Source organism: Chrysochloris asiatica, unplaced genomic scaffold (genome assembly GCF_000296735.1).
Source record: "Chrysochloris asiatica unplaced genomic scaffold, ChrAsi1.0 scaffold00184, whole genome shotgun sequence".
Lineage (NCBI taxonomy): Eukaryota > Metazoa > Chordata > Mammalia > Afrosoricida > Chrysochloridae > Chrysochloris > Chrysochloris asiatica.
In genome coordinates, this window is record NW_006408702.1 from 2,953,239 (window position 1) to 2,968,724 (window position 15,486).

Consider the following 15,486-nt stretch of genomic DNA (forward strand, 5'->3'; position numbering starts at 1 on the left):
ACTTGACTTTTTAACTTTATTGTGAATTGAGTGAAGGTTTACAGACAAGATCATCAGCTTTACATTCAGCAAATCATAGACTTTGTTTCATATCCATATTTATAATCCCCTCCAAGCAACAAGTTACCCTGCTTCCTCCCAGTGATTCCTGTTTGCATTCCACCCATCTTCCTATCCCTTCACAACTTTGTCTGTAGAAAAATGTTGCCCTTTTGATTTTGAATGAGTAACCATACTATGGCGAGCATGCCTTGCTAGTGTGTTTCCCCCAGCTCCCTCATAAACCTGTCTACTGCTTGGCGGAAAATTGGACCACAAGTGTGAATCCCTTGCTAGACATGAAGGATGGTCACAAGCCATAGTCTCAGATTCCTCCAGTCTTTCTGACCAGCAAACGTTCTTTTAAAAATAATTTTGAATTTTGTTCCACATTTTCTCCCACTCAATCTGTAATCATTTAATGTGATCCCTTTCAAGGCAGTTGGTAGTGGTAGTTTGGCACCATCTAGTGCTTCTGGAACTTTCTTTACTTTAAAAAGAAGGGTTTACTGTAATTCTGGTGGTGCCATGGGGGAAGCGCTGGGCCTTGAACTCACCAAGGGAGAAAGATGACTCTGTCTGCTCCCACAACATTTTATAGTCTCAGAAACCCTGTATAGGGTCACTATGAGTCAGAATCAACTCAACAGCAATGAGTATCTGTAACTCTATTCAAGCACAAAAGTTCCAGCTCCTTGTCTATAAAATGGTGGTGATTTGATCCCTTGGGTGGGCTGAGGCTTCAGGGAGAAGGCCTAAGAGGAGCACCTGTACTTAGCTGTATGCCAACTCTTCTTAACCAGGTAAGAAAACTTCCATATCTGCAGAGAATTAATTCCTCAGTCTCTCTGGGGTAACAGTTCTCAACAGGAATAAGACACCAAGCCAGACCCAGGGAAAGATTCCATTGTCTTTTAGCCCCATTTCTCCATGAACTTTCTGAAGCCCCTTCATAGTTACTCCCTAATTCGTGAACTGTGAAGATTGTGTGTGCTCAAAGCCTACTAGTAAACAAAAATTTTTTCCTACTCTGGCCACTAAGAAAAATACTTAAGATATTTTATGAGCATTTTTATAAATATTTTACAGTAGTATGGTATAAAATGATACAGACAGTCCCTGACTTACAACAGGGTCCCTTTCAACTACTCGGCCATAAGTTGGTTCTGATGTAAGTCAAAATACTTCTGTTCTTTAAAAAAAAAAAAAAATTATTATCAGTGTCTTTATTCATCTTGGGGGTCGAAAACATTACACATAAACTTATAGATATGATACCAGCAAATTGCATGCTACATATTATTTGTAGCATATGTTACTAATGATATACGATGTACAAAAATAAGAGAGAAACAGTTGTAAGTGGTCATAAATGTTCATTCATCCTAAGTAGAATACATCATAAATTGGAAACTACCTAATTCAATACAATACAATATTACATAGTGTAAATGTGTATATACGATATAAATGTGATATTTATATTTTGGTCTATTTATAATATTGTCATTAAGGGCCATCGAGTTGGTTCCGACTCATAGCAACCTGGTATAACATTTTCAGGAAGTGGCTGGTGGGTTTAAACTATCAATCTGTAATTATCAGTCCAGTGTTTATCCTATAACACCATACCAGTACTCCATTAGAAAACATAATATATTTTGTAGAAAAATATAATGTATACAGTATACATGTTGTGGGGTTCTCTGGTGGAGAAATGTTTGAAGTTCTGACTTGGCTGCTAATCACAGGATTGACTTTAAACCAAGAAGCCAGTGTGCAGGAGAAACATCGGAAACCCTATGGGACAGTTCTACTCTGTTGTTCTAAAGGGTGACTGTGAGCCAGAATTGACTTAATGGCACCCAAACCAATAAACTTATTAAAATAATGTGCTATGTATCATTTTAGGTATTACGATCTATGTTTTTGTGTGTATTGCATATACTATACAGTGAGACTTCAAAAAGTTTCTGGAAAAGCTCTGATAGCGTAGTGGTTACGAATTGAACTGTGAACCACAAGGTCAGCAGTTCAAAACTACCAGCTGTTCGGCGGGAGAAAGATGAGGCTTTCTGCTCCCATAAAGATTTACAGCCTCGGAAACCCTGTACAGGGTCACTATGAATCAGAACTGACTCCACGGCACATAACAACAACAGTACAATGGGACTTCAAAAAGTTTCTGGAAAAATTCCCTTTTCTTTTAATTCCATTTTTCCATGAACTTTTCAACTCCTCTTGTATTCAATTATATGTTATAGTATAATAAAGGTATTTTCATATTTTTAAATGCTTTCTAATCATAAGGAGACCTGTGGGTTAAGTGTTGGCCTGTTAACTACAAGGTCAGCAGTAGCACTGGGTGTCCTGGTGTGGCCCTGTAGAGTAAGCCTTCAACCCCAAGGTCAGTGTGAACTGAAAGGTCTGTTGGTTGTCACTCCTCGGAAGCCCTATACAGGGTTGCTATGAGTCAGAACCAATTGCATGGCAGTTAACAACAACAACACTCACTACTTAGGAGAAAAATTACCCTAACAGTCTACGGAACCCTAAGGATTTGGAATTGACTTGTTGGCAGTGTTTGGTCCCTCTCCCCCCATTCACCTCCCCTCTTTACTTGGTGCTACCTAATGGAGACACAAACTTTCCAAACCTCAGTCACATCAGGAGACAACCACTCTGTTGATCTGTTCTCACAGACAGACGTGGACAAGGCCGTGGAGGCTGCGCAAGCTGCCTTCCAGCGGGGCTCGCCGTGGCGCCGGATGGATGCCCTGAGCCGAGGCAGGCTGCTGCATCAGCTGGCGGACCTGGTGGAGCGGGACCGGACCATTCTGGCTGTGAGTTCACATGTCCACCCCCACCCCACCTCACCTGCCCTACCCAAGGACAGGTGTCAGCCAAGGACTGGAGTGGGAACTTGGTGGAAGGCACTGGTTTTATGTGGTGGGGTGGGTTTGTTAGGCACTCTGAAGTTGCAGCTCTCTGGCCGTATCTTGGTCTACTACCTGCACATATATCTATTTAACGTTTGTCTTCACACTAACTGTTTTTAAACTTGAATTTAGCCTTATGATAAGTGACTCTACTCGTGAAATCACAGGTTTAATGTGCTGGTTCTATTTTCCCTAGTACCAATTAAAGTAAATGCTACCACTAAGCACAGAAAACAGTGTGTCTGTATCAGCTAAAACAATCCCCTGGATCACCCCGGAATCGGGAGTCCTGGTGTGGCACTGTGGGATAACACACTGGACCCCAAAGTCGGTTTGAGACGCAAAGTTGGTGGTTCAAATTCACCAGTCACTCCTCGGAAACCCTGTACAAGGTCACTATCAGTCGGAACCAACTGAACGGCAGTTATCAACAATACCAACAACAGTGTGTGTGTGGAGAAGTAATAAGAGTAGCAGAATCTGACATTTTGAAAGACCTGGGTTCAAATCCCAGCTTTGCCACCTACTTATTCTGTGACTTTGGACAAGTTTGCCTTTACCTCTCTCTGAAAGGTGTCACTGATAAAGGTGTATCTAAGTGTTCTGAGAATGGTCCCTTTAAAATCCTTACGAGATTTAGAAAACATGTAATAAGCACTAAATGGGTGATAGTTATTATTATTAATAATAGTAATCATAAAAATGCTATCCTAGGTTCTAGTTCTAGCTATATGCCTCCTGACCAGTAATTGCTAGACACCTTAGTTCCTCAGCTGTAAGATAGGGAGATTATTTCAGATCACTGCATGAGATCGGGTCACTTCCAAGAGCTGGGCTGGGAACACATTTATAAGTTATATATGTATTATGTTATGGGATACTTAGACTTGCCTTTGGCCTTGAGGTGGGACCACAGGTGCCTTAGGGGACCTTTGCAACCTGTTCATTCAGCCCTCAAAAAGCTCAGACTCCTGTTTAAAACTGCTCCCAACCTTGAAGCCTAGTCCTTGCAAGAGGAAATCTCCTTTGTGACTTCAGATTTGGAAACCTGGTTCTTTCCTTTCTTGCTGACCATCTTATTAAAGGGTACAGTTAGGAAACTGAAATTGCTTCTGTCCCAGGAATTTGTGTTTTAGGGACTGAGGGGTGAGGAGTTCTGCTCTCCGGTGCCTTTTCCCTGAGGTGTATCCGCACAGACAGCCAAGCGGGCCGTTCTGAATCCTGCACAGAATGCTTGCCGGAGTCCGGGGAGGACTGCGCCGGAGTCAGGGGGAGGATCACACCCTCCCAGAGTGGAGTGCTCCTCTTCACGGAGCCCCTGGTTTCTTCCTGCAACGAAAGCCAGCCTCAACCCTCAAGCTGCCAAACTGGCTTTTTCAAAAAAATTTCTGTTTTCACCCGGCATGAGCTCATCCGTCTGTAATGTCCGTGTGGACTAATAACAGATGGGAGAGGATGTGCCCTGGGCACCTTTCCCCACCCTGTCCTCAAGTGCCAGTATCACCTTAGGAAACACTGCCTGAGAAGCCACCTTCCTTCCACTGCATTTGGAAAGCAGAAGAGTTGGAGGAATGCTGGCCCCTCTCTAGCACCTCGCTGCCACCACCACCGGCACTTCAGAAATCAGACCCAGCTCTCTGCCACAACATGAAAGGGACAAGAGAATGCTGGCAAATGTGATTGTGAAAAATCCCAACCACATCACAGGGTTATACACCTCGTTCCGCACCTTGATATGGTTTCCTGCATTTTCACACAAGAAAAGCACCTCTTTGGTGGTGTTCTCGTCAGGGGTTCCCACAGACCTTAGTCTTTATTTCTGCATTCGATGCTTGGGAACAGATGTGGGAGGCTCGACGGTGTCTTTCCTTCACCCGCGGTCCTGGGCTCCCAAATAGGGGTCCCCACTCTAAGCTGAGTCCTATTCCAGGCCTTCTTATTTTAAGCCAGTGACATGCATGGCCTGGTTTCTGCACACTTCTAGAGAATTCTCAGGACTGTGAGGTATGCATTTGTCAGAAAGTACACTTTTGTTTCTTCAAATGTTAAAGGAAATAAAGTAGGAGTGGCTGAGCTCCAGTAGCGTTTTCAGAGGTGACTGTTCCCCACGGTGACTAACACCTGGTTTCTCTGGTTCAGCCCAAGGGGCTCTTGCTGTTTAAAAAATTTTCTTGAGCTTCCTTTGTAAACCTATCAGGATCTGATTTTTGCTTAGAGAGTTTCCATAAAGAAATCCAGTCTGTAAATTCATGTTGTCTCTCTAGTAAGCAAACATACTCATGTGAATATGTTAATTATAAAATATAGCCAATGTTTACATGTGTCAAACCTGTTGTAGGCACTTGACTGGTAGTATTTATGATCCCACTTCACAGGTGAGGAAACTGAGGCCCAGAGAGGTTAGCGTACTAGTGAGGGGTGGTGAACTGGGACTGGAGGTAGCAGCCCTCTGCCCTTTTCTCCTTTGTCCCAACCGGAAAAGGGTGGAGAGCAGGTTAGGGTCCCCCTGACAAATACGCAGGCATGGCCTGGAGGGGCTCGGTCTTGGAGACTTTCTTGACTTATTTACAATTGTTAGGTGTCCCCTGAGAAAACAAAAGTTCAAACTTGGAATATAAGTCAGCTGGAGTCCAAAGTACAGTACTGCTGTTGTTATTGTTGCAAAGTGCCGTGGTGGAGTCGGTTTCAACCCATAGCGACTCTGTATAGGGTTTCCAAGGAGCAGATGGTGAGCTTGAACCTCTGACCTTGTGGTTCAAACCAGCTTTGCAGTCCAGCGCATTAACTCACAGAACCACACTGGATGGTGTCAAATTGACCTGACCTGGACCCCAAATGGCACCCAAGGAGTGGGACTCCTTACAAACCAGCTCAGCTTGTCATCTTCAGCACCTCACAGCCCTGCTCCTTGGTGTCCCCAGATGAGGACTGCCAAGGCCCTGGGAAGTCTGGTACCCAAGGGAAGATGAGGACAATCCACTTAGTCATTACAATTTTCTTTCTTAGCTGTTACATAGTGCTTACTGTGGGCAGGCTCTAAGGGTATGGACTCATTTAACCCACACAATAACCCTCTGAGGTGACCGATTTGCTGTTGAGTCACCTTCCACTCATAGTGGCCCCAAATACTTAGCTCATCCCTACAGAAACCCAGCACGTAGAGTTGGTGACCTGGAGCACTTCCAGCCGCAAGTGGGTTGTGACAGCAGCTCATGTGGTGGTTCTGTACCGGCTAGAAGTCAGAGGCCCAGATTCAGACCCTGCCCTGCCACTGACTCACAGGACCACCTTAGAGAAGCCTCAGTTTCCCCACTTTAAAGCGGGAATCATGATGCCACACTCAGTGTGGAGCACTGGCAAACAGAAACCACGATACAGTCGAGTGTGCTGTGCATTAAAGCTTCACCCGGGCAGTGTCCTTTCTGCTTTGTTAGACCATCTTCCTATTCCACTGATGCAGCTACAAGAATCCAGCCCTGGGCTGTGTGTCAGGGCGGCCACTTCCTGCTGCGAGGGTTGACTGGCAGGTTCAGGGCTGGGCACACTGAGGCTGCTGATCTGAAGACAAAGGAGTTCTCTTAGACCGGGGCTGGACATGGAAAAGAATCGTGCCATTGAGCGTCTTTCTCCAGTCCTCGCCCTGGGTAATCACCTCCCTTATGACCAGAGAAGCTCAGTTCCCACATTGCGCCCAGCACAGACGCGAGCTAGGGGTGTGTCGTGTGCTGACTGGTGGTGCAGCCCCCTGGCTCCGTCACTCTTTCCAGGGCAGCCTAGCAGAGAAGAAGGATCCCCTGTTCTCTCATGACCCTTTCATGAGCGAGGTGATCGTTCTGGAAGGCCTCGTTCTAGTCAGTCCACACCAGCTCACCACTGCATCTTCCTGGGAAGGCACAAGCCCACAGGGCCAGGCCAAATGAAGGTCAAATGCTAAAGGGTATTTATTATTTCTAGCAAGGCTTCCAATCAGCCCGGCATCTGTCTAAGCGGCTCCCCTACTGTAAGGGTTTCAAGATATAAACCACCGTTGCTAATCTGGGATCGATTTTGTTGTTGTGAATTGCCATTGAGTTGGCTCTGACTTTGTGTAGCAGAATGCAGTGTTCCCTGGTCCTCAGCTGTCTTTCGTGATCATCAGCATGTTTTGAGTCCATTCTTGTGGCTGTTTGTGAGATTTCCCTCATTTTTACTGACTCCTGGTGTGGCGCTGTGGGATCAGCACTGAGCTGCAAACCACAAGGTTGGCAGTTCAAGCCCACTAGCCACGCCTCAGGGCTGCGATGAGTCAGAACCAACTCGACGGCACTTAGAAACAACAGGCTACTATATCAACCATGATGTTCCTTTCTAGGGATTGGTGTTTTCATCATTCTCCCTTCTAAGTTTAGTACCTTTCTTAGTTTTTAAAGACACCAGATGACTGCAAGGCAACAGAGCAGTGTCCAAGGACTGTGCTGGCTTCCATTCCGCCCCTGTCTTTGGATAGCCTGATAGTTACACTGATAACCAAGCGGTGTCTGAGAAAGTGTATTGTCCACTTGCTGTTGCAGACCCTGGAAACAATGGATACTGGGAAGCCATTCCTTCATGCCTTTTTCATTGACCTGGAGGGCTGCATAACAACCCTGCGGTACTTTGCAGGGTGGGCGGACAAGATACAGGGCAGGACCATCCCCACAGGTAAGCCACAGTAGGACTCGGCCTTGTGGGGTGGCTCTTCTGGGACTCTGCCTTCCCCTAACCCAAGGGCATCCTCCCTGGTCCCAAATAGAGTGTGGCACCAGGCTGATTCTTCTTCTTTCTCAGGAGTTTTACTTTTGCATTTGAGTTAAAATCCTTCTTTGTGTTGTCGACAAAACACGGAGTTTTTTGTGTGCCTCTCAACTTCCTTCTTGTCTTTTTACTACTTAAAGCTGGTAACCTGTTTAATGCGAGTGTGGTCTTCTTCCGGTTAAACTTCTCTTCCAGATGACAACGTTGTGTGCTTCACCAGGCATGAGCCCATAGGTGTGTGCGGAGCCATCACTCCTGTAAGTATGGTGACTTTCCTTAACAAAATAAATAGATCCCATCCCCTTCCCCATGGGCTGTGGGACCAATCCTTACTGTGTTTGATTAACTTGAATACTTGGGGCCTGAGAGATATGGACCTGACTTTGGTCCCATCCATGCTCTTCAAGGGATCTGTTCTGGAAGTACAATGGGATTGCTTAACAGAGCACACGAGTCCCTGGGAACAAGGCCCATGTCTCAGGCCGGCTGGAGGGGTCAGAGAGGGAGGTGGTCTCGTAACTGGGACTTGAAGGATAAGGCACCGGATTTTCCAAGCAGCAGGAATGCTATGGGGCAGGACAGGAAGTGCCTGGGGACTTGGAAGGGATAGCAGATAATAAGGCAATGCTTAGAGGAGAGAAGCCAGCAAAAAGGGGAGCACCATGGTCAGGACTGAGCTGCCAAAGGTGGTGGCTCTGCCCACTTGGTGCCTGTGTGTTTGGGTCAGGAGCCGGTGAGTCAGCCATGAGAAGAACGGACTGCAGACAAGCTCTGTGGGGCAAGGAGAGCATGGTGTGTGCCCGGTGTGGTATGGAGGCTCTAAGGACACTGAAGGCAAGGAACCAACCTTTGCCCTCAGGCAGCTTGCAGGCCAGTTAGTGGGCTGAGGTGGAGTCCACACCAGGAGGAGGGAGAAGAGAGGAGCCATGCAGGAACAAGCAGAGGTGTAGGATTGAAAGCTTCTTATGAGGTTCAGTGGGTAACGAAGTGCGGGAGTAGGGGTGGTGAGTCCTGACTGTGATGTCGATTGATGCAATGTGGAAGCAGGTTGGCTAGGGTGATGGTCCTGAGGGGCCAGTGGAACAGCCAAGCAGAGGAGCTACCTCAGTCTCTCAAAGCTGCGGTAACAAAACACTGCAAGGTAAGTGGTTCTAAAAGCAGAAAGCTATGGTCTCACAGTTCGGGTGGCTGGAAGCTTGGATTCAGGGCGTCAGTAGGGCTGTTCTCTCTCTGTTGCTGATTCAACAAGAAAATCCTAGAGTGAGAAGAGACTAGGAACAGGAAACCATCAAGGGTCAGCAATATCCCTCAGATGGACAGTATCTCCAGAAAGAGACTGTGGTCCGTGGGGTCAAATCATAACATGGAAAGTAAATAAAACAAAGATGGAAACGCACACTTGGATTTGCTCATGAAGAACACACTGAGGGGAGATTCGGGTGCACTGGGAGCTATCGTGCTTGACAGCTGGTTGCCACTCTTCTAAGAAGTCAAGGCAAGAACGACAAGGGAGTTTCTAGAAAGTTTGAGGTTAAAGGCAGGTTGTGTGATGGCTTGGAGAGTGGGAGATGATGGTGTTTGTAAGCTAAGGGGTTGGGGAAGAAGAAGGGACCTTGAGCCCAGTTGCTGCTGTTAAGTGCCATCGAGTGGGCTCCGACTCACAGTGACTTTGTACAGGGCTTTCCAGGATCAGCTAGTGAGTTTGAGTCACCGACCTTGTGATTCAAACCTACCTTGTGGTCCAGTGCGTATTTAAGGGAACCCTAAGAGAATCCCTGAAATGACAGGATAGTTCATATGGGTAATGTGCTGAACTGCTAACTGAAAGTTGGAAGTTCGAGTCTACCCAGAGCCACCTCTGAAGAAACATCTGGCAATCTACTTTGAAAAACAACCATTAAAAATGCTATGGAACACATTTCTACTCTGACACACATGGCGCTGTTGATTCAATGGCAACTAATCCACTCCTGGTGGTCATTTCACAGAGCACACAGGCCCGTGGGAACAGGATTCTAATCTTTGTCGTCTAGTGGTAGGAATTTCAGACAGGAGAAATCCTAGTGGGCCTGCCGACAGTCCCATGAGGAGGTTATCTTTGGTTGGTTCTGTGGGGCTGAGTTTGTGAATTAACTTCTGTGTTTGGCCTCCTTGGAGCATTAAGAGACAAATTATTTCGGGGAGGTGCTGGACAGTTCGCAAGTCTATGTTTCATCCAGACCCATCAAAGCTAACAATGTAAGAGCAGAGGGGACAGGACATGGCTTGACCACCTGACACCTTACAGCCATGAGCAAGTGACCTCCCTCTCTGTGGCTCCGTCCCCTTATTTGTAAATGGGCACGATCATATTCCTACCTTATAAGAGTTTGGAGGGATCAAATGCAGTAATTTTTTTAAAAACGTCTTAAGGCAGTGCCAAGTGTTAGGACTAGTTCTTGACGTCAGAGTCCTTGTCTGTCACTGAAGGATGAGAAAAGCATTTATGAAAGTTCACTTCACCAAACACCATTCAGTGTGTGTGCAGGGGGCCAGAGGTGGTCAGTATGTATTTTGTAAGGCGAGACAATGACCCTGCGACATCTAAGTGAGGAGGGGTGGGTCTTGTTCCTGTAGGACTTTTCAGAGCCTTCAATACACTGATTGCATTAGAAACCTCCAAGAGGGGAAAGGCAGTCTTTGTACTGCAGAATCCTCTTTGCAAAGACAACCTATTAACATCTCCTAGAATGCTGGGCAGGAGTGTTATTGATGTGTAAGTGCCATCGAGTCGATTCTGACCCATAGCTGTGATTAATGGTACACTCCTACTGACTCGATAAGGAGCTCTGGTAGCGTAGTGGTTTCGAATCGGGCTGCTAACCTCACGGTCAGCAGTTCGAAACTACCAGGGGTTCCACGGGAGAAAGATGAGGCTTTCTGCTCCCATAAAGATTTACAGCCTCAGAAACCCTGTACAGGGTCGCTCTGAGTCGGAACTGACTCCACGGCACATACAACAACAACACTGACTCGATGGCACTTAGCAACATGATCGTTTATAATCCAAACCTAGACCAGCAAAGCAAGTGTCCTCCACAGAGGTGTTGTTGGGGGCCTGGGACTGGGTGGCGGTAGATCCAGGTCATCGAGACCCTCTGTGTTCTGTTGCAGTGGAACTTCCCCCTCCTGATGCTGGTATGGAAGCTGGCTCCAGCCCTGTGCTGTGGGAACACCGTGGTTGTGAAGCCGGCAGAGCAGACCCCCCTCACCGCCCTTTATCTAGGCTCTCTGATCAAAGAGGTAACACTATTTCCAGAAAGAAAGTATTATGCATTTGTGGTAACAGTCCCTCTCCCAGGCCATTGGCCAGCCAAGATAAAGCTGCCAGGTCGAACCAGCCCATGCACAGCGGTGCTGGCCTGTTCGTGGCTGAGTGGGACCAGGATGGCGCCCAGGTTTTGCTTGGCAGCTGCACTTTCTCCTACCTGTGGTCACTGAACTTAAAGAGAGGCTCCGTTCCTCCCCATGATCCTAGTGAGAATATTTAAGTCTCATTATGAGGTCAAACCTATGATTTAGAAGCAAACATTTTGTCTAGAGAATTTCTGGGAGGGGTCACCCCAGAGGGAATCACATATCTGGGAGTTTAACTGGGCTTTGCATATGTGGGCTATAAAATGGTCCCGTTTTCTTCTGAAGGGGGTGCACACTTATTGGGGCTTCTCCTCCTCAGGGTCTCTGCTGGCCAGCAACTGTCTTCTCCACCGGGGAGGCAAGCAGCCAAAGGGACACTTCCTCTCAGAACCACTGAGCAATATATTTCAGTCTTTCTCTCTCAAGTTTGCACAAGGTGGTTTCAAAAAGTTCATGGAGTTGAAAGATAATGGAATTTTTTCATAAACCTGTTCTCCTCATTTGTGGCAAACCTTTAGAAAAAGAGAGCAAACAAAAAAGTAATCCAGTTTGCTTTTTGGGGAGAAAACCTGCATTTATTTCCTGTCTCAGCTGGGTTAGTCCCATTGGAGGCATGTCTTTTAGTCCTTTACTTCTTAGATTCAAGGTTGCCAACAGCCAACCGTGGACTAGTTTCCTTGTACTGATATTATAGGACATGATTCAGTCACACTGATTTGACTTAACAACTTCGAACATCACTACTGCTAAAAAATCAGTACTGAGAAAATGAGCGCTCAAGCACCATATCCTAAAAGCTTGACTTTTCTGAAGCAAAACATGTGTTTAGATAAGTCACTAGAAATAGAAGGAAGAGCATCCCCCACAAATGAAGGCCTGTTCATTTTGTGGTATGCTTACATAATACTTGTACACACAAGGCCATGAATGTGAAAACCAGAGAAATAGCACTGCCTGTCTTCTGGAAGGAATTCCTGAGTGGTACAGACAGTTAACACACTTGGCTATTAACTGAAAGGTTGGGCATTCAGATCCAACCAGAGGTGTCTCAGAAGAAAGGTCTGGCAATCTGCTTCTGAAAATAGGCCATTAAAAACTCTGGGGAGCCCATTCACATGGAGTCACTATGCATTGGAGTCAACTAGTACAACTATCTTCAAGAAGGGCCAACTTTTAAGGTTGGACAAGTGAAGAAATTTGAGGGGGTAATGTCAGTGACCACTTGGAAAAATCAATGGGGCCAATTTAAAAATAAAAACGAAAGCTTGGGAAGGATCTATTTCAGCACCTTTGAATGTTGGGCGCTGAAACCAGAGATTGCTCTGGTCACCCCTCCAGTGGTGTTCTGCTGAGAGAGAGGTGGCGCCATCTTGTGATCTTGCTGTAGACCTGTTCACAAGCACTTCTGGGGTTGCTGTGCAACCTACAAGGTAGTCGGAGTGGGTAGGGGCACAGCCCTGAACTGGGGACAACTCCAGGCTGGCCTGAACTCAGGCTTCCAATGAGAATGCTGCCTTGCTTAGGGACAGCTGTGGCCAGCGCTCCTCAGCCACATGCAGCCTGGGCTGACATTAGTCTGCCCTCTTCCTCTGACCACCTTCGTATTTCTTCCCAGGTCGGGTTCCCTCCAGGTGTGGTCAACATTGTGACGGGATTTGGGCCCACAGTGGGAGCCGCCATTTCTTCTCATCCACAAATTGACAAGATAGCTTTCACGGGATCCACAGAGGTAACCCCTGCCACATACACTTTTCCTTTGAGAAGTTCAATTGGATTTTTTGTTTAACTGGATTACAACAAGTATATGTTGTTGTTGTAAGTGCCGTCCAGTCGGTTCCGACTCATAGTGACCCTTTACAGCGTTTCTGAGGAGTAGCTAATGGGTTTGAACTGCCGACCTTGTGGTTTGAAGTCTGGTGCTGATCCTACAGAGCCACACCAGGAATCATTTTAGTATATGTTGTTAAGTGCTGTTGAATCGCTTCCAACTCATAGTGACCCTTCATGGGGTTTCCAAGGAGCAGCTGGTGGGTTTGAATCTCCAATCTTGTGGTTCAAAGCAACCTTCAGGTTGAGTGATTACCCTATCGCACCACAAAAAAATTCAGTGATATTTTTTTCCTGGTTTAAGTACCTATTGTTGAAGCATCAAAAATCAAGTAATTTTTGTGTGTGTGTGGTTTTTTTTCTTTTCTTTCCTTTCAAAGCTTTTATTGTGAATTGAGTGACAGTTTATTTACATGGGAGAATATTGGTGTGCACTCATCTTACCCTATTTTGTTTCGTTTTTGTTGATTTTTATATACTAAAAAGTTTTGTTTTCAAAGTAAAATAAATATCTACTAGAACTCATAAGTCTTGTCAGGAAAGACAGAGAAGGTAAAATTCAAATGTAAGGTGTTCTATAGCAAACACATCATAATCGAGATGAAATGATAACTACCATGCTGGGAAGAGTAGCCGTTCTCAGAAGCACTCCTGCAAACCAATGGGGAAATGGCCACCTCGCTGAAGGAAAGTGGGCAGTTCCAAGAAGACAATCACTGAGTCACGAATAAACAACGTACGTCACTGGTAATCAGGGGATACGAATTCAGCCAGGCGAAAATCAGACTCTTCTGTTTTTATCTGTCAAATTGCAAAACCTAAACTCTACTGCTATTGAAAATTTAGGAGAACAGGAAAACAGTCTAATTGCTGCTAAAATGGAGGGCAACTTGGTCTGATAGATCAAACATCTTTAATTGCAATTCTAGATTCAGAATTCCATTTTGAAGATATGGATTACAGAAACAATCTCATGAACATTTAAAGACCTAGTCTAAAGTATGTTTGGTCCATTCTCTGAAATATTTTGCATCTATTACAATAAGGGGTATGTGGAATTCTAATAAGGAAAAATGTCCACAACCTATTGCTGAAACACCAAAAAGCAAACTATAGGGAAGTCAATTAGGATTCAATTAGAAAGAGAGAGTGTGTGTGTGTGTGTGTGTGAATTGTTTAGAAGGAGTCCTGGGAAATAGTAATGCAGCATCAGCAGCCACCTCTGGATCTGGTCCTGGGGCAGGGTGAGAAGAGATTAAGAGCTTCCTCCTTTAATTCACCCACATCTGTATATGGGATGGTTTTTTTTAAATGAGAATGTACTGTTGCTTTAGAATATTATTTTATTTTATTTTGTGTGAAAATGTACACAGCAAAACCTGTTCCCATCATGTCAACAGTTTCTAGACATCATGATCCGTGGCATCGGTCACAGAGAATGTAAAAAAGGCAAAGAATAAATCCCCCGATACAAGTTGTTGTTGTGAAGTGCCAAGGAGTGGGTCCTGACTCATAGAGACCCTGTATAGATATCTCCTAATTCCCTCCTGGCTTTGTCCATCCAGGAACCTGCACCCCTTCTGTGGTCCTGGCGAAACAGTGCCACTGCTGCCCGGCTCTGATACACCAGACTGGGCAACTTAGAAAGATGGAGAGTCCGAAGTAGGTCCCCAACATCCAGCCAGTGGCCGTAAGAAAATCCAACCACTTCACACTCATAGGATGCTGATCAGAAAAATGGGAAACAGCAAGTGTTGGTGAGGATATGGAGAAAATAGAAGCCTTGTACATTGCTGGTGGGGTTGTAAAATGGTGTGACCACTGTAGGAAACAGTTTGGCAGGTCCTCAAAAAGATTAACATTGGAATTACCATAAGACCAAACTCATCACCACTGAGTTGTTTCCAAGACTGTAAATGCTGAAAGCCTCATCTTCTGAGGATTTGTACTACTGGGTTTGTGCTGGTGACCTTGCAGTTAGAAGTCCAGTGTATACCCTACGGTACCACCATAACACCTGGCAATTCCACTCCTAGGGATATACCCAAGAGATATGACAGCAAGAACTCAAAGAGATCACTTGATAATGCTCATTGCAGCATAGCATAGTGGTTACACATCAGGCTGCGAACCTCAAGGTCAGCAGTTTGAAACTACCAGCCGTTCCGCGGGCGAAAGATGAGGCTCTCTGCGCCCGTAAAGAATTATAGCCTCGGAAACCCTGTACAGGGTCGCTATGAGTCGGAACCGACTCCACGGCACATAATAACAACAAAAAGACAGAAATAAACTGATGACCATCACCAACGAATGGATGATCAAAATGTGGTATACTCATGTAATGGACTTTTATTCAGTTGTCAAGAGAAATTAAATACTGACACATACTATAAGGATGAGCCATAAAAACATGCCAAGTGAAATATCTAAGACACAAAAGGATAAATATTATCTGATCCCACTTATATGAAATCTCTGGAAAGGACAAATGCATGGAGACGAAAGTTTATTA

The 15,486-nt window shown here is 45.6% G+C and overlaps 1 protein-coding gene across 1 annotated transcript in view; it reads left to right on the top strand.

Moving 5' to 3' along the window:
* Positions 1–15,486, top strand: part of LOC102832427 (aldehyde dehydrogenase family 1 member A3-like) — a 47,048-nt gene that overhangs the window by 11,567 nt on the left and 19,995 nt on the right. The window contains exons 3-7 of the mRNA XM_006872155.1: positions 2,742–2,882; positions 7,529–7,658; positions 7,947–8,008; positions 10,905–11,033; positions 12,763–12,876. Of these exons, the coding sequence (XP_006872217.1) occupies positions 2,742–2,882; positions 7,529–7,658; positions 7,947–8,008; positions 10,905–11,033; positions 12,763–12,876 (576 nt within the window). The remainder of the gene's footprint in view (positions 1–2,741; positions 2,883–7,528; positions 7,659–7,946; positions 8,009–10,904; positions 11,034–12,762; positions 12,877–15,486) is intronic.